The sequence below is a fragment of the Crocodylus porosus genome, unplaced genomic scaffold, assembly GCF_001723895.1.
Source record: "Crocodylus porosus isolate Cpor-Errol unplaced genomic scaffold, CroPor_comp1, whole genome shotgun sequence".
Classification (NCBI taxonomy): Eukaryota; Metazoa; Chordata; order Crocodylia; family Crocodylidae; genus Crocodylus; species Crocodylus porosus.
The window spans coordinates 31,885,279-31,905,203 of NW_017728911.1; the positions used below are offsets into that span (position 1 = coordinate 31,885,279).

At 41.9% G+C, this 19,925-nt stretch overlaps 1 protein-coding gene across 2 annotated transcripts in view; it reads left to right on the plus strand.

Annotated features, from left to right (window-relative positions):
• Window positions 1-19,925, plus strand: part of MCTP2 (multiple C2 and transmembrane domain containing 2) — a 139,477-nt gene that overhangs the window by 111,956 nt on the left and 7,596 nt on the right. For both annotated transcript variants that reach the window (XM_019533768.1, XM_019533769.1), the window contains 3 exons: window positions 293-334; window positions 15,154-15,263; window positions 17,584-17,693. In XM_019533768.1, the coding sequence (XP_019389313.1) occupies window positions 293-334; window positions 15,154-15,263; window positions 17,584-17,693 (262 nt within the window). The remainder of the gene's footprint in view (window positions 1-292; window positions 335-15,153; window positions 15,264-17,583; window positions 17,694-19,925) is intronic.

Consider the following 19,925-nt stretch of genomic DNA (forward strand, 5'->3'; position numbering starts at 1 on the left):
CTCTAATATATTCAATTGATTCTTAGCTTTTTTTTTTTTTTTTTTTTTTAGAGGAGGGTTTGCAGATAAATTGCAGGGGAAACTGAGCAGGCAACTGTTGATCCTCTGGATCGTGGTGTATACATAATCCATTTGTGGCTGACTGACAAGCCCAATTTGAGAATGACACCGGTTGTAACGAGGGAAAATATACAAAAGGAAACACTATTAACAGTTCCATAAATGTTGTGAGTGCTTGGTTGTGTCCTGAGGAAGACATGTTCTGGTTTTAATATGGATGTATGCTTTTCAGGAGATTATGGGCATGGATGAGGATGAAGATGAGGATGACAAGGTAATTGTCTGATGTGGATACTAAGGATGTATATACCATTTCAAAATGATCTGTTTGACCTTCTCTAATTGTATTTGTGAAATGGTTAATCGATAACACGTACCTAGTCCTGGCTGGGGTGTGTAGCTCCCTGGCTCAGTGCCTGCCTTGCCCTGTCCTACCCTGCCACCAGGGAGGGGCTGCAGCTACCTGCCTGGAGCAACACGGGGAGCCAGGGGCCACACACCGACCCGCTCGGACACAGCTGCTGCTGGGAGCCACTCCCCAGGCCCCTTGATAGGGAGGGAAGGAGGTGGTGGCAAGCCCTGCTGGACAACACAGTCCACGTGAAGCTGCGGGTGGCAGCAGCAGGTAAATGGCTTTCCCAGCCCACTACAGCCACTGGCGCGCTAAGAGGAAGGGAGCAGACTAGCTATGGGTATTAGTTCCTCCTCATTGCTCTCCTCTTCTCTCCATCCACCTGCCCACCCTGCCGCTCCTGGTGCACTGTGCCACTTCCCTTCCCCACTGGACTGTGCCCTGCACTAAACATGAACCAGTAATGCATAAATGGTATTTATCATTTAAACATTTAACCTTTCACGTCTCTAGTGGATATATTAGCTAGGATGAGACAGAACCAGGAGAATGAGAACGATGCATTCTTACCCCACTTTAGCTGGTTTTCTCCTCTTCATAGTCTAGGGAAATTAATAGTTAGCACACCTGAAACTATTTCAAGTTTGGTTTAGATAAGTACGCCAAAGCGCAGGTGCTTATTTGCAGCGCATAGACACACGTCGCACTTAGCTCCTCTAGGGTTCTCAAAATGGTGACAGTTCATGCAAATGAACTTTCTTTTTCCCAACTGCAAGATTTCCCAACAATTCCAGCTCCAATCTCAGAGGGAAAGTCGACAAGAAAAATATTTCCTATGGGATTTGGCATTTCCATTTTTGGTCCAAATTGAAGCTCAGAAGTGCTGAGGGCTGGTGAGAATTATCTTAACATTTCAGAGCCTCCGAATTTTTTTTAAATTTAGTTCAGCTGCTGAACATGCAAAGATTTGGGGTTGGAGAGAGGTCTTTTTTTTTCACTGAACATACTTTCTCATCCTTATACATCACTATGAAGGATGCATTGGATTTTTTTTCAGTTTATCAAACTAGGCTGACGAACGATAAAAAGGATTAGAGGGCATGACACATGAAAAAAGATTAAGGGAACTTAATGTATACAGTTGAGAGAGAACACAACTAAGCAACGGAGAATTTGATGGTCTATATACTTCAGGGCTAAAAGGTGCAGAATTATTTTTACAAGTTACAGCCTGGAAAAGAAAGTTTGACATTAGGAAGTAAATATTCACAAGGTTCCTGGAAACTTCTTTTCAATTATATAACAGATAACATGTGACTTCTTGAATATTCCACATATTAAGAGGATGCTCAGGTAAAATTTTTAATCATTCAAGTGTGTATCGGTTCCACCATTAGGGCACATGCTAAGTTTATCTGTATGCATCAAGGTTACTGCTAAGCAAGCAACAACCAAAAAACCCATATATGCATGTGCATGTGCATGCGCGTGCACACGCGCGCGCACACACACACACACACACACACACACACACACCCCCATTAAAAAAACCTTTTGAAAGTTTCACCTTTTACAAGTATGGTATTTTGCTTATTATTTAAACTTATGTATGAATAGTTGGTACTACTTATTGGTACTGTTTAGGCTATGGATTTCTCACAGGCTGTAAGCAACAAGTATGGCTCCAAGTCATTTAATTTAAAGGTGATTATTCGCACGGTGTGGTTAGTTGGCTTAGTTGTACAGAGTTGTGGCCGTTCCTTGATGCAAAGATCCTAAATCCACAGAGTTCTCTGCTGGCTCCTGAACATTTCTGGTGTTGGTATTAGCACTAAAATAAACTTGCGTACGTTTTCTCAGTGATAACGTTCTTTCAAAGAAAAACAAAAAAGCAGAAAATGATCAAACTTCTTAAGATCCAAGAGCAACGTATGCCTGACCAACCTGATCTCCTTCAGTAATAAAATGACAGACTCTGCGGTTGCAGGGAGAGCATTGGATATGATAGACTTTGATTTAAGCGCAGCTTTTGACAGTCTCCCAAAACTTCCTCATGAACAAGCTAAGGAAATACAGACTACTAGACTAAAATACTGTATGGTAGATACAAAACAGGTTGGATCCTTGTGTTCAATGAATAGTTATTAATTGCTCAATGTCTAGTTGGGAGGAGGTATCAAGTGGGGTTCCCCAGGTCTCTGTCTTGGGTCTGGTATTGTTTAACATTTTCATTAATGATTTGGACAATGTGATTGAGTGCACACTTAGCAAATTTGTGGATTTAACTAAGTTAAGTGAAGCTGCAGAAGCTCTGGGGGGGTAGGGCTAGGGTCCAGAATGACCTGCATAGACCAGAAAAATGGTCCACAATCAGCCAGAATGAAATTCAGCAATGACAAGTACACAGTCCTACAAGTGAAATGGAGTAACTCTGTGCACAAATACAGACTGGGGAATGACTGACAAGGCTGCAGGGAAGGACCTGGGGATTATGGTGGATCATAAGCTAAATAGGAGCCAGAACTGTATTCTTGCTTTTAAAAAAGCAAACAAACAGCAACAGAAAACCCAGCAGCATACTGGGTTGCATTAACAGAAGTGTCACAAATCAAGAGAACTGATTTTTCTGCTCTGTTCAGCAAAGGTGAGGCGTCACCTGGAGTCCTGTGGCCAGTTTTGGGCCCCGTACTTCAAGAAGAATGTGGACAGATTGGAAAGAGTCCAGCAGAGAGCCCAAAGTGATTAGAGAGCTGAGAAGCTTGATTTACAAAGACAGGCTGAAAGAACTAGGGTTGTTTAGTCTAGAGAAGAGAAGACTGAGAGGCGATTTGATTCAATCTTAGCTACCTGAAGGGTGATTATAGAGAGGATAAAGACAGATTATTCTCTGTTGGAGATGAGGTTTGGATTACGAGAGTGGTCAAGCATTGGAACAAGCTACGTAGAGCAGTTATGGAATCGCCATCCTTGGAAATTTTCAAGGCCAGAAATTTTCAAGACAGACATTTGGCTTGGAGTCAAGGGTGATCCTGCCTTGAGCAGGGTCCTGGACTAAATGGCCTCATGAGGTTCCTTCCAGCCCTGCTTTCCTATGATTGTTGCAGTTAAACAAGGTGATTAACCTAATGATTTTTGCTACTGGGAGAGACAGGGATTATTGCACAGATTCTCCCCTCCACTCCTTTTTATTTTAAAGGTGTGGTGAATCAACATATTGTCCTGAATTCCCTGTGGACCATGCACTACAATCCTTTATTGCAAAATGAGCCATTCAGAGCCAGGTTCATAGGAACACACCACTCAATGGAGGCCCTTCAGCCTTTGTATAAATTGTGCCATTGCAATACAAAATGTCCCGCAGCATAACTTTCTATACCTTAGTTTCACAGTAACCGTAAAATGGACCATCTCTGCAGGTATTCGCTTCTCAGTTTGTGGGGTATATACTCCCTTATAATAGCATAATCTCCCCATTAAGCCCCCTTATAATAGTGTAAGCTCCCCATTATATTATATGGGAGCTACTTGTGTGAGTGGAGGAGAGATTCATTTTTTTAAGTACATTATAGTATTTCAAGTAAGGCAGTGGTAGGGAAGGGATGGGGATCAGAGCACTTTTGCTAATTAATTATAGTTTGATGCCATTATCTCAATGTGATGTCTACATTTCAACAGAAAAAATGCACTTAAAAAAAAAAAATAAAAGTTGGATGGACTTTTTTTTCCCCTAGTACAGGAACTCCTAACATTGAAATCTGCTAGCTGGGACTGGGAACACAAGGTCAATGTTTCTGTTTCCTATCATCGTGTTGTATCAAAATACTCGCACACAGAGCTTTTCTGGATTCTGTTGCATGTTAGACATAACAGACCATGCTTCTGGGAATTGTAACACGCCCTCGGAGAGATGAACTGTTTACAAATTAGAAACGCACAGACGCAGAGTTCAAAAACAGAAGAGCAGATTAACTCCCCTCCACCTAAACTATCTGTCTTGAAAATGACAGGGCTTAATTGCCAGCTCGCCCTTTCCCCCACAAATACCAGCACAGAGTACTGTGCAAGATAAGAGCATTGCGTCCCTTTGGCACAATCTGCTCCGTGGATGAATGTCTTTTCGGATCCTTGCCATTTTGGATGGGGAGTCCGGACTGCATCATGTCAGCTCTGGGGTCTGTCAGGCTGTCTGGGGTAGGAATTGTTTTAAAATGACCTCACCGAGGCATCTTTCACTCCCCAGTACAAAGGTATAGACAAGCTACATACAAGTCAAAATGTATGCAACTTGTCTGGTCATTGTCTTTACCCTCCCCCCATCTCTGTTTCTCTCCCCCCGTGTAGTTAATTGCTGTAGCACTGGATGAGTAGGCAGATCCCTTGTGCATAAATGCAATAGCATACTCTCTTTAAAAAGAGACTTGGAATCTTTCATGACTTCAGCTTGCCCGGATCACAGTTTTGCTTTTCCTCCAAAAGAGAAAAAGCAAATTCATGGCTATTGCCAGGCCTGGAAATCAATTTGAGGGGGAGTTGGAGGGAATAGTGCCCTTTCCCCAAATCAGCACTGCCTCCTGTTGCTGTGGAGGTCTCCTATCCAAATTGTGAGCCAGTCCAGCCCTGCTTAGCTAGTGAGATCTACAATAATAAGTTCAGATCTAATGAAGTTATGACTGCGAGCCAAGTTATTTCTCAGCTTCCAAGAAATATCAAGTAGCTTGTGCTTGGGGGGAAAAAAATCCCCAAAGGGGGGAAAAAGTCATTTTTTCCTGATACAAGAAATTCTCTGTTGCACTAGTTGGTACCAAAAATATACCAAGTTTTATGAGCACAGTTCAAAAAGGCTCTAGCTGAACAAATAAAAGTCAAATTCCTCCAGTAGCAAACAGCTGACATTTTCCATTTGTGTTAGATTTAGCATGTGGAAACCTTCCGTATGGATCTTATTTGTACGGGTGGATTACGATGAAAATTGCATTAATTTTCTCCACAGTAAAGGTCAGTAATTGAAACATGAACCAAGAGTCTATTGTGCAAGGTGCTATATCCCCATACTTAGGAAAGGTCATTCAAGACAATATCATCTCATTGTTTTCATTCCTGAAGGTATAAATAATTGCATTAGGGCTGCTTTTCACTTTAGTGCAACAATCGCAATATAATTTTTCAGCATCTCCCATTAATACCACTGAAGAGAAATACAATAAGCTACAGTGAGTGCTCTATTGCTAACAAGTAGCACCATCTCTACGCAGAGTGGGTCATAAGAGCATGTCTTGAAATAGCATTGCGGTCTCTTGAATTCTCCCTTCTGGAGCCCTGGCTTTGAGACTCATCTGCCATTCTTTCTCAGTGAAGCTGTGTACAGAAATGCTTGATCACAGGGTTTTAATCGAAGTAATTTTGGCCGCAAAGCAGGCCTTTCCAACTTCTAACCAGGTGAGGGCCAAATGTCCCGCAGGCTGCATCAGCAGGGACTGCCTGTCTTTGGGCCGCACCAAGGCAAACCATGGGCCCTCTGGACCACACACTACGCGCACAACCTCCAACCCTGCTGCCCCAGCATCTTCATCTCACAGGTGCATCGTGTACCAATGTCCCGCTCTACCCCCGACCACTGCACCACACATGCGTGGCCCTCAGCTCTCCCAGCTATGCCTGGCTATGTTGCAGACGAGAGAGTGGGAGCCTCCTCTAGCTGTTGCACCAGGAGTGTTGGGAGGAGCAGCAGCTTGGTAGGAGACCAGAAGCCCCAGTTTTGTTTCTCGCATGCAGCCCTGCCACAAACAACATAGAAATCTCTGCGGCTGAGTTATGCATGGTGCTGGAGAGGGGCACAGCTGGGTTTAAACAAATGTTTTGCCAGGGTGTAGAACTCACACAGTTCCAGATTTTCCTTAGGGCACCCTTACCTGCTGCTCCAAGCCCACAGTTTCCTAGGACCCAAGCAACCATTTTGACAAACTGTAAATGCAAAGGTTGTTCTGCTTTCACCCATTTTCCCCAGGAACCTTCTTCATACCAGCATTTCAGAGAGAGATGGAGAGAAGACTTCGCCTTCATTCCTCTTGGGCTTCATTCAGTTAATAACTGTATATACACATAGCCTGTACACACAGCCCTTGCCCTAAAGAGCTTGCTTCTTAAGTATAAGGTGCAAGTCAAGAGGTGTATACATCTGATAGTGCAGGGAGCTGAAGGTAAAAAGATGATAGTATTGTTTAAGAAGTCATAGCCAGCCAGTCATAACCCAGTGGTGCTCAAATTGTGGACCAGATGGGTGGCATGGGGCTGGTTCATGGGCTGGATCTATCCAGGGTTGGTGCACAGGATTGGGCCCTGCACCATCTCAGCCAGGGCTTGCACCACACCAGCCTTGCACACCCAATCTAGCACACAGGGCTGTGCTATTCAGCCTATCAGGCTCCCCCATGGGTTCAGAAAATTGGCAACAGGGGAGAGGTAGTTAATACTGCCACCACTCCCTTGTCACCAAATTTTTAGACCCATGGGAAACCCCACGGAGTAGGGGTTGAGCACCCCCAGTCTAGCCTTTGGAACATTATCTGTGAGATTTGCAGCAGGGGTGAATGTTTAAGGAAGGAGTTGAAGAAAGTCAATGAAGTGATCTTAGGGACTTGTGCAGGGATCTCCTTCCATTTCAGTCACACTAAAGGAGGTCTGTATCACCTTGAGTTTCCCCGTACTGAAGGTGAATTGCTAGGCTAGGCTAGCAATTGCTAGGCTAAATCAGGATTACATTTTTGGAGCAGCAGCTGGCTGTCTTAGTACAAGATCAGATAAAGTGTTTGCTGTGAAATACAAGAAGGAAGGTGATTTGCTGTACATCATCTGTAAAGTGTTTGCTGTGAAATACAAGAAGGAAGGTGATTTGCTGTACATCATCTGCTTACATAGCAGTTGCCAATCTACATGTTCTAACCCGGTGGTAATGGGTGGTGGTTTCCCCCTCGGCAGATGAGGCCTAAGCCTGTAGAGCTTAATCATTGCTCTAAGAGCATGCACACAAGCAGCTACTGTGGAACAGCTGGTCTACAGTGAAGTCCTGCCCTTTTGTATTTCAAGGTGAATAAATCACCTGCCCATAACCTAATCAGGCACTGAGAACTATTGCTTCACAGGAATTCAAAATGTTCTTCAAACTTTACGCATTCCTTCTAAATTGGGCAGTTGAATTAATAGACCCATCTTTTACCCCCTTCCAGACCCACTAAAAACCATTACGTAGATTATAGTTGATGATCTGGTAGTTTGTCTAATCACCATGTGCTTGTTCTTAGGAGAAATCAGCAGCTCTGGCACAATGATTTAGCTGGTGGGTATCTCCTAGGGAAAGCACGTGTTTTACTTAAAGGAAGTCCACCCCCCCACCACCTTTTCTTTCTTTTTTTTTTTTTTTAAATAGCTTTTTATCCCCATTCAAATATTCTTTCTTCAGCATTTGCTGTGTACATGCACTCTTCACCTGAAGATGTATTTCTTTAAGATTGTTACTGATATAACAGGAGTTGTTTTTTTTTCTTGTCTAAGCAAACATGAAAAACTGCAGAATATATCTCTTCACAAATCTAGAGAATGAGGCCCACATAAATAAGTAAATTAACAGTGTCTTGCCAGGTATATGAAAATCACAGCTATCCAGGTGCAATAATGCCTGTATTTATGCATTTGGTTCATGGAAAAATGGAATCTTTCAAATGCTAACTGGTGGTTTGATTTAATTCCTTCATCATCTGATTTCAGATGGCTCGGGATTGCAAGGATATCTTTTTGCTGTTGTTATGGCAAAGGTCTAACCAGTTTTATATCAAACTGCATTAATAAAGTAATTAAAGACACTTCTGTCATACATTAATTTTTAAGAAGGCCAGCACAAAAGCTATGAAACCTTGACTCTGTGTAAATAAAGCTTATGCTTACGGTAGGCATAAGAAGTCCATGGCCCTTGTGCTCGTCTTCTGCAGAGAGGAAAGGCATCCATTGTGAGCAAGAAGATAAAAGTCTTATTTCATGTAATTATTCCTTTGTGAGCTTGCATTTTAAAATGGTGTGAAAATGGCTTGTTTTACATTCTTCACAGTGAGCCACATGGTATAGCCTGTATGAATTATATTGTGAAAATTACTTGCATGGGATTGAAATCCTGTCCTTTTAAGCCCAGTAGTGCACTTGTTTATCTCAGTTTAAAGTCTGGAAGTGATGTTGTGGTATCTTTTGCGATGGGTGATATCTTTTGTTGGACCACAATACCAGAATGCAGTATACCTACTCCAGTGCACCAAATACCTGTGTGGCAACTCTGGCATCTTCGGTGGGTGCAGTCAGACACAAACTATGCACCAGAATGAATAGTCTGGATTAAGGACAGACACTAGAACACAGGTAGGAGAATGTTTTCTAATTTAGTCCCGGGTCAGAGCAGCTTACCATGTGCCCCTGTAGCCACTGAGGGGGGTGGGGCAGGGCGGGAGCTCCAGCCTCTGACCATATGGCTGCCAGCCCTTGGGACTAACTTGAGCCCCAAGTTAAAGCCAGGACAGATGGCCAGCCAGGAGACCTGGGCCTGAGCTTGGGCTAGCCCCCTAGTGTCAGGCAGACCCTTCAGAGAGGCCCACCGTGTTACTGTGCAGTAGCATGTCTACACGTGCATTGTTGTGCAGTATCTAATTAGGCATAAATTTCATACCTGCATAATGCAGATATCACATTTGTGCTCAAGTTAGCATAAATTGCCACATTTACTGCGCAGTACAGGCATGCACGTGTAGATAAGCACCCATACTGTGCTGTAATTTCAGTTACTGCTTAGTAAATGTGCACATGTAGATGCATCCACAGAGAAGAGAACTTGACCATTAGTAGCAAAGCTTTCCTCCACAGCCATTGTTTTAAATCTGTTCAGATATACTAGCTAACCAAGCAAACAAGCACGCTGACAATATTATGTTACTAAACAGAAATCCTGTAGCAAACAGGTACCTATCATTTGGGTGCCAAATTCTGGCATGTACGAATTGTGCGCTTTTATTCCTTCCCCATCAGCACACAGTAGGGCAGCAGAATGGCTTAGCAGCACAGGGATTATTTTGGTCTGATTTTTTGCCCCTTTCTGATGCCTTCCCATTGTATATAAAGTCCAGCTCAAGCTTGCTGTGCTGAGTTTTTGTTTTTTGTTTTTGTTTTTTTTCAAAGCCCTGGCAGGAATTTATCCGAGGCAATTCACCCCTGTGAGCCAGAGACTGTCTGTCTCTCTCTGGGACCGCCTCTCCCTCCCACAATATCTTCCTTCTATTTTAATTATGTAACTCTTGGCCAGCTGCCCCATCCAAAGTCAGCATCAGGGCAGTTCTCTTCTATTTACACCTGATAAAATCCTCTTGACTTCAGAGATACACATCTGTGAATATGTTGGCCTTTGGAAGCCTTTCTTTGGCAGAGGATCCACCAGAGCAAGATGGGATGGGACTACCCTGCTTACAGCAGTGTGCAAGTTAACGAGGAAAATGAGACATCAATAAAGTCGGTATTTCTTTTCAGTGTCCACAGCATGTTTTAAAACCCCAAAGAATAATGGAGCAAGATGCCATGCATGCTTGAGTGTGGATGTGTTTAAGTCAATCCTCCTTATGCAAAATACACTAGAGAAATTGTACCTGGTAAATTGGACAAATCCCAGAAAAATATTACCCCTGGTGTACTTTTCAGGATGAAGTCATATTGGGTTATCTGCTGCATGCAAGTCTGGTTGGCCCAGGGACAGCAGTTTTTTTTCTGAATATTTCCCCCTTTTTTGTTCACAATTATTTGCTCGTCTCCCTCTGCACAGCCCCTCTCCCTTCCGCGTCCTTCCCCAACACACACACTATTCTTCTTTTCTGCCTAGTCCCCATGTGTTTTTCTCCACATTGGCTTCCTTACCTATCCCCTGTCATCCTGTAGGTTAATGTATGTTGAGTTTCCCCAGGCATGGCCAAAATCTGTTGACTAATAAAGCTGTATGAAAGTTCCAGGCAAGATTTCTTTTTTGCGCAAGTGTTTTATGTAACTCTTTATGTAACTAATATGAAATACAAGCGGTATAAAGCCATTTAGAATTGGTAGTGATTGCAAGATTAATTTTTTATTTGTGCAGTGCGGTGAATACAATTGTTACCATTCAAATCAGAAGTGCACTTAGAAGATAGCATTAGAAATTGTCCTTGGACTTTCAGTGGAATGTATTCACATTCTCTTTTGGACATCTCCATAGGAAGAAAGCTAAAGGATTATTTTAATTTATTAATTTATTTTTTTTAACAATAAGGTTGGTTAAACATTGGAATGAGTTATCAAGAGAACGAGTAGATCCTCTATTTCTTGATGCCTTCCAGTCAAGACTAGATGTTTTCTGCCACGTGTGTTTTTAGTCATACAGTTGATTGGACTCAATATATGAGTAACTGAATGAAATTAAGTGGCCCGTTTTATAAAGAAGGTCAAACCAGACAGTCTGTTCTGGCCACATAATTGAGGCTTCTCCAATTCCTAAGATATCAGGTGGGAAGTCCAGCTCTAATGGTCATATCTGGCTGGCCAGTTCTGGATTTCTGTTTATTGGGGCAGAGATGTCAGCTTCAGAACTATTTGATGGGTGGCAGTTTTGCATTTGCATCCAAGTTTCTTTTGTTACTATCCCTACCTTCCTGACCACAACACCAAATTTTAGTGAGGAGAATCTGAAAGACATGCAGTAACTCTAGAAGCAAATCTGTCTGGGTCATTTGTTAATTGGTATCTAGTTAATGAAGAGTAAAACCTAAAAGTACTTTTCCTTACATGGGCATAGATTTTGCATCCCACTTTCCAAGTTCAAGCTGATGTGCATTCATTGGACACACAAGATTTGATTTCTGAATTTAATGAACTTTTTTTTTTCTTGGCATGGCTAATTTTTTGTAAGGCCTCTTTGTGTTTTAGTTCAGGCAGGGACTACAGAAATGACGATTTTCTTAAATCAGGATACACGAAGAAGATTTAAAGTAACATACTGCTTATATAATTAATTCTCGGTTGTAAATTCATTTTGATGGTTTTAATGCTTTCCCAGAGGCTAAGGGCTAGTTTTAGTCCACCCACAGTGTTGTAATCAGCCAAGGAGTAGTTAGAGGAGCGGGGGAAAAAGGCCTTGAAGAAATGAAGATTTCACTGCTGTTTTTTTTTTCTTCTTCTTTTTTGAATCAATGATTTTCTGAAAGCAGGCAGGATATTTTATTTTTGTAATTTAAACCAAGGCCGTATGAGCTGAGATTTTAAACCCTGGGTGTCCAGACATTTTACTTTTTAGTGGACCTAGTCCATATTGACTTGAGACAAACCAGGCCACAGACAGTCCTGCTAAAAAAGTATAAACACCCCCCACCCCCCAGCAAGTACTAGCAATTATGTGGACTCTTTGGCTTTGTCTGCAGCCCAGGATACTGTGAGATGCTGGCTTTAGTAGGAATACATGGTGCTCAGAATCTCATAAGAGCTTATAAATGTTTTGAAGGAGTGGGTCTTTACTCTCCTTACATTGCTTAATGAGTGTCCTGGTCGTATTGTAAAAATATTGTGCTCAAAAGCTTGCAAAGTAGAATTTCTTCCAGCTATTTGAGTTGGTCCAATAAAAGATATCAGATTTACGCAAAGAACCTTGCCCTCCCTAGTCGTTTGTATGCATCTCTGGATGTCAGGATACTAGTATAGATAACCTGTGTAAAGTCTCACAAAATATAAAGTAAACCAAATTTATGTGAAGCAAAGTACAGAAAATCCTAGAATTTTCAAATGATTCTGCAAAATCATTGTATTGTGTGAACGCTTTGCAAAACCAGAAGCTAACACCGATTACTCAGTAATCAGACTCTGATTTCAGGAGCAACACATTTTAAATCATTTCTGTAGACTTCTCTTTCTCTTTCTCTCTCCTTCTTTCCTGGACATGTTTTGTATTGAAAAATGAAAATGCCACTACGTAGAGTGGTTTTTATGTTACAGGCTGGGTAAGGAAACATTTGATTGCTATCACTTCCTTCAGTACGAATCAGTATTTTTGTTGCGGCGGTTTGTTTTTTTCTTAAGCAACTTGGTAGCCGCATCAGAAGTATCTTTGCATGTGTGTTAAACTGTCTTAGCACCGCATTTCTAAACTCAATCTGAGATGTGTAAATGAAGCCAGCGGGATGCTGCGAGAGCCGCCAGATGATCTTCCTTCCAGCTCTGGATAGCAAGAGTAGGCTTGCCCCGAGAAGATCACTTTTTTTGATATGCTCTTGCTTTCACTCTCAGTTAGCCTCAGGCTGGACACAACTAGGTGATTACTGAACGGGTGTGCAAGAACTGTTGACCAGTGTCCCACAGGTAAGTAATGTATGAAACAGCAGAGCTTTGCCTCTGAAAGCAAACTTAAGCATTTGTAGTGGTCGGATTGCTACATATAATCATGACTTGTCATTTAATGTTGACCCTAACCAGGGTATAACGCAAGCTGCTGAAGACCTACTTTTTATGTGCTACTGTCATTTAAAGCGATTCTTTTGTTAATGTTCATTTGAATTGCCAGAAATTTCTTTTCTTTTCTTTCCCTTTTTTTTTTTTTTTAAATCTATAAAGACCTATTTTGGCAGCCATATATTTGAAATGCCATCTCATTCAATTTTGCACTAACAAAGCTGAAATACATATCTGGGTGTTCAAATATTTACATGTTGATAACTCTGGGGGGCTTTATACTAACAAAAACATTACTGTGAAGAGAAATGGGACACGTTTTAATCCACAAATCATAATGTTTTGGGGAAGATACAAACACATTGTTATATCTAAATAGAAATAAATACAATACGTGTAGTGACTCTTGAGAAGCAGTTCGTGTGTCTTCATACCACTCCAGGGGAAGCTGAAGGACAGCGTCTGTCTCACATGCTCTCAACCCCTCCCTAAGCAGGCTTGTATGATGAAGCTCACACTAGTCGTATATGTGAGAAGGTGCCAGGGCCTTTGGGTACCTTTTCATCTGGATCCGGTGCCAGGGGGAATGAAGTGATGAGTATGAAAGGAGCCAGTACCATTCAAAGTCTGGCCTTTGACTGGTGAAAATACAATGTTTTAATTCCTATTTTACCCCCTAAACCAGTTGATTCTTAGACCATCAAAATGCATTGTACCAAGCTCAAGTATCAGGGCTGCTGGTTTTGTATAAAAACATTGTATACATTTCTTTTTTGAATATGTGCAGTCACCTCCATTAGCATGCATGCATACATGTTAGGTTGCACGTAAAGATATATGAATAATAATAATTGCATCCTGATTTCTACGTCTCAGATAAATCATTTTAATATTAATGCCTTCTTTGCTTTCTATTTCTGTGTGTTTCTTTCCTGGAATGCTCTTGCCTAAAATAAGCAGAAAGAAATGAGTTTGCAAAATGACTTCTGAAAAGGGATTTGCCATTTTTCCTCTAAATTTTTCACCAAAGGAAAAGTTCCTGTGGGCAGAACATGCATTAACCTAAAAGACAAAAATCCAAAGCCTAAAGACTTCTCACCATAACTGTGAAATCCCAAGCTAGTTGCAGACTCCAGGTTTGCCAAGAGTTGGAATTCTTCACTATAATGCTGTTTTATGGTAGCACCGCAGTGTTTCTCTGATTCAAATCGCTGGGTACTTTCCAACTGTCAGTTTGATATGGACATATTTGTGCAGCAAAAGTTAGTGGCTCTAGGTGATTCTTACAAGCATACAAATAATTTAGGGTTCCTGAAAGAAGTCGGGAGAGAAGATGCTTAACTATGTCCCGAACAAACTGGTCTACAGAAATGTTGTAATTAGTGTGAAAAGTGGGGCAGACAAAAGTATATTGGCTAAAGCAAAAATACTCCCATAGCACAAAAGTTTGAATTTGATAGTAGAGATGACCTCAGAGAAAATTCAGACAAGATCTCAAGATCCCTAGCCCTATAGAAGAGCTCTGATCTAGGTCTCAGGATAAAGAGTGTTGAAAAGGTTAAGAGATTTGCCGATCTCTAAATAGGCTCCATAAGTCTGATTATTGTTTTGCAATGAGGTGTGGTGGAAACAACATGTTGGCTAGCTAGAAGAAACCAGCACAAAAGATTGGAAGCCATTTAACTTTGCATTTGTGCACACATCACTAATTTCTCTAAATAATAATGTCCTGGTTGTCAATCATGCTGCAAACATAATGGATCTAGTCACAAACAGGAAAGTAGAAAGCCCATTCTGGGGGGGGGAAATAAAAAAAAGATATGTAATTGCTTCTCAGCAGGCTTGATCCTGAGGGATGCTGACCACCTGTAATGCTTACTGGAGTCCAGTAGACTTGCAGGTATTCCTGTCTTAGCTTACGTTCTCAATGAAACATGCAGTTACAACTCAAGATGAAGTTAGAATTGGAGATCAGGGTTGAGATGCCTTTAGCGAGCAGGCCTTTGCAGAGTTGGATGATAAGGGTTGAAAACTGGACTTGCGGGAAAAGCAGGTTTGCTTTGCTCATGTTGGGAAAAGATGACATGTAGCAGTTTATAGCTGAACAGTAAGCTACCGTGTTTTCTCTCCTCCCTCCTACTTTATACACGCATGCACATCACACCAGTGGCAATGGGAGCGTTTTACATACCTGTATTATCTATGTACACGTGATCACATGTTAAATGAATTAAAATATTTGGTTTGCTTTTCAGGAATCGGAGAAAAAGGGGCTAATTGAAAGAATCTACAGGGTTCAAGATATTATAATAGCAGTTCAAAACGTCTTAGAAGAAATAGCATCGTTTGGGGAGAGAATTAAAAAGTAAGTAAAAGGCACTAATCTCAGGAAACTGTAAAGGGACGGGTGCCTTCCTCAAATGATGGCTCTGAGTTTTGAGGGAGGAGATTGTCCAACACTGCACCTGTTTCTTCTTTCCAAGTGGTGGTAGATAAAGCATTGCTCAAAACAGAGAGACAAGTCAGTAATGTTGCGTGTTCCCAGTTCTCTTGCTGACATGCTTGCCCAGGCATGCTGAGCCTGTCCCCTTTGCTGGTCTACCGCTCTGCCTAAGTGGAAGCCCTAGGCTGTGAATGCGAGAAATAGTGCTGATAGAAGAGGGAGGATACAGGGATACCTTGGAGGGTATTTGTGCTGCTTAGCTGCTGTCCGAATCAGCTGTGGAGTGGTGCTGCCTCCCCACCATCCTCCATAGCCTGCATGTAAGGGTCGTTTGCCTCCTCTGTCCCCTGAGTCTTTACGGGCCTCTCTTTTCATTGACTGAGCTTGCCTACTTCCTCCCTTGAGGTTCGCTCATTTGTCATAGCATAAGGCAGAAGGCTTCCTTCTCGCACAAGGAAGAAGGTGGAGATCCCTAAATAGCTTCTCTATGTGCACACATACACTCTCTTCTTTTATAATTATGCTCATGTTGGAAGTGTCATTGACCATCACTTTTAGCCTTTATAACACAAAGTGACAGTGTGTGACAGAGCCACACTTGAATGAGGAGCTGGGTTAGAGCTAAAAATACTGCAAGTCCATGTGTTGTGGTTCCACTCCGACCATCGCAGCTGGAGTGGAAATGGCCAAGAGATGTATTCCAGTCCATAAACAGGGTACTGTTCTGTCCAGCTGCGTAGCAGGAAGACTCTCAGTGCCTTAGCACTATTAATTCTGGTATTCATTTTGGTAACAATGATGTTAAAGAACCCTATTAATGTTGGATGGCCTATGTAATTTCATAGGAATTCCATTGTAATTTGGCAGTAATGTATCATTAAAAAAATTGCCACTAAAGTTGTGGTTTTTTTGTTTTTTTTTTGTTTTTTGTTTTTAAGTGACAGACTGATTTGTGCCAGAGCTTCCGTCTGTCACTCTGCTTATGCAATCAAAGGGATGTTAATAGCCTAACTGTATTGAGCTATTTTGTGTTTCAAAGTTCGGTGTTGACTTTACCAATCTGCTCTGTATTGCGGAACCTTTTCTATCTTCTCTTCTCTTAATTTTGAATATCTCTATTGAAACTTACGAATTATTTTTCCTCTTGTATTAACATAATCTATCAAATAAGCATTATTTTATTTTATAGCCGGTGCTCTTATTGATGAACATTAAAAATATCCCTCTTATTCATCTTCATCTTGATGTGTGGATGTCAGCAGGAGTACTCACCAGTGGCCAGACCTGCAAATCTACCTATGAGTTAATGAATAGTCATTGTCCTGGACTTGAGTTATCTCAGTGTTTCATTACAACTGCAGGATGGTAGGTACAGGTGAGAGAGGTGGGGTCCAAGGCAGGACAGCTGCGGAGAGGCAACCTAGTCATTCCCTCTCTAGCTCTACCAGAAAGGGCTTGTGTTGTTAGTAACTGGGCTTTTGGATGGTCGGAGTGAAACAGATTGTGCTTTCCAGTCTTGTTTGAAGTGGATCATTGTCCACATCATTGGAGAGACAGGGTCATGACTGAAGCTGCTACTGGCAATCCTGGTTGGTACGAAAACCTAAGTGTGTGTGACTGTTTATAATACCCCTTCGTTCCTCTATGTGTGCTCCCTCTAAAACAAATCTGAAGCACGTTGCTGATGTGGCAGCCTTGGAGTGCTGCTCTCATGTAGCAGTAATGGCTTGGTAAAAATTACGACCATACAATTAGAAAGGTGGAATCCTTTACTGCATGTTACCACAACGGAGGGCTCGGCATACCCAGAGACTGTCTCTTTAAAAAAAAATGTCAGTGGCCACATTTCTAGCCCCTTTTCCTACAAGCCGTTGCCATCATGCTCTTCTGTGGGTAATCCTGATGAGCGTTCAGCATTGAATGTTGGTGGAGGCAGGATTCAGTGCATACATCTGGTGAGCACGGGCTAGCTGTGCATGCAACATATGGTACTTCAGAAGAAGAAAAATGCTCAACCTGCTACATAAGTGAGTCTTGCAGAGTATCTTCCTTGGAGGAAACACCCTTGAGACAGAATAGCATAGATTCAAGGAACTACTGTCTGTCTTCCAATGGATTTGTGCTTCTTCTTACTGTTTGTTTATATTCATTGAATATTGTAAAAGGGCTCATTGAGTTATTAGCAGGCTCCACATTTACGGTTGGTAACTCTGAAGGTTCTTTTTCTTCTTATTATTTACAGCACATTCAACTGGTCAGTGCCTTTCCTGTCCGTCTTGGCCTGTTTAGTACTGGCAGCAGCAACAATTATTTTGTATTTCATACCGCTGAGGTACATTGTTCTAATCTGGGGTAAGTGGTCCGTACTACCTCGCTGTCATGCAGAGATCCCAGTATCCAGTCGTAATGGGGAATAATGTAAACTGTTCACTTGCTAAGGGAAGTACTTAGTTGTGTTAGTCTGAAGTCAGGCAGAAACCAGGGGGAAGATGCATATTATAGACTGATTGAACCAGGGATGCATAAGTTTTCATGAGCATGAGCTCAGTTCATCAAACACTATGGAAGGACATGCACAGAGCAGGCTATCGAATAGAGCGAGGAATTTGAATGCGGGGAGGAGGGGGCGGAGAAAGTGGGATCAGTGCTGAAAGAGACAAACAAGTAATAACTTCTTTGTATGGACAAAGAAGCAAAAAGCTCATCCAGGTAATGGAATAAGACTCCACAGTCCCCATTTAGACCAGACTTAACGCAATCCAGTCTTTGGTTGATTTCTTGTTTCACAATTTCACATTCAAGTTGGCCTTTAACATTTCACTGAAAAAGAATGGCTACTCTCCGGTCAGTAATGGAAAGTCCAGGAAGGTTCCCATGTTCTGCCATAGGCTTTTGCGTGCTTCTGGACTTCGTGCCAAATTGGGATCCCCTCATTCTTTCACATAGGTGTTCCTTTCTGCCCAATGTAGAGCACTGTAAACATATGTTGGCATAAATGTCAGGTTGGCATTGCAGATGATCAAGTGTAGTCTTGGGGAGAGTATTTTGACAATGAAGACCCCAAGAACACTCTATAAAGACTTTTTTCTGTGGGGGGGAAAGCCTTTCTAGTGATGGACTGAGAGTTTGACAATGCTGAGCTTTTTCTTAGAATTTTTTTTACTGGTACCAGAAATTGGAGCCTTTATGTATTTAAGATACTGCCGGCATCTTCTCTGTTGGGTTGATGAAGCTTCTGCTGACCTGCAGAATTTGACAACGATTTAAGTGTTAGTGCTAACGTGGCTCAGACACATGAAGGAACAGCAGAGGGCATATCACTTAATAGAAGTGTGTGAAGGACTTAAAAATCAAGGCTCAGATCCACAAAGGTAAATCTCTTGGTGCCAAACTCTTCTTTACACCCATAACTCCAATGAGTACCCAGTGGAGTAAGGGGCATCATACCTTGTGGATCTCGGTGTAAAAGGGCATTGGGAGTTCAGGGTACTCAGCAAACCACTTGAACTATTTAGCACCTTTTGGGATTGCAAAATGGAGAATGGTGACAAAAACTGTTCAGGGCTAAACGAAGGTTCATGGCTGTACCGGAGGTGAAAGAGCAAATGGAAAAATTAGGTGGAAAAAATATCTAACAGCGTGAGAATCTCTTGTGAAAATAGAAGATGGACCAGTTGCTGAGGATATTTTTGGTGTAGATCAGAGAAAGCACTAGCCCATGTATATACTGTAGAGAAACAGGCTTGCCTGACCACAAGTTGAGAGTAGATTAAATGACCCGATAGGTTTTATTTCCTCATCTAGTTTCTAAGGATACTGTAGGGTAACTGTCTCTTTCTTCTGTAACTTGTTTGTCTCTGGCTAATTAAGATAATGGAATATGCACCTGTAACCTGCATTTCAAAGGGAGATGAAGGGGATGGGAGAAAAATGTATTTCACAAGGAGGAAAGAATAAAGGTACAGAGAAACATTTGACGTGCTTCTGAACAGAGTTGTTGTTCAGTGCTATGAATACACTTTCCATAAGTAATAGATAGTGCTTCCTTTGCTGTCAAGTGTTTGTTTTAAGATAATTTCCTCTCAAAACCTGCTAAGGAACAGTATGAATAGGTGTCTTGGTAACTGGTTGCTTTGTAGGAGGTGAGAATGAGAACGTGCAAAGGTAGATTTATGTTTAGGAATGAGTAAACTACATGGAGGTTGGCTCAGCTCTCTGTCCAGATTTCAATTTATGTGGGACTCATCCCAGGCAAAAGGCTTCTTACCTTTGTGTATTCCAGCTTGGCATACTGTAATTCAGGAAGTTAGAAATCATGAGTCCCAGGATCAGGCAGAAGAAGAGGGCAAGATATTATTCATTTTCTCTTGCCTGGGGGATGAGACACCCTAAGCAGTACCTGATGGAGTTCAAGTAAATTGGAGGCAACTACTTGTCCCTTTTCCACAGCAGACCATTGACAGTGCAGAGCGGGATGAGAATTGGGAAGAGAGGGTTCAGTTGGCATGTCAGGGGAAGGGTGGAAGGGACAGAAAAGCGATGCCTGGAGTATTAAGGGAGAAAGATGTGATTGAGTCAAAAGGA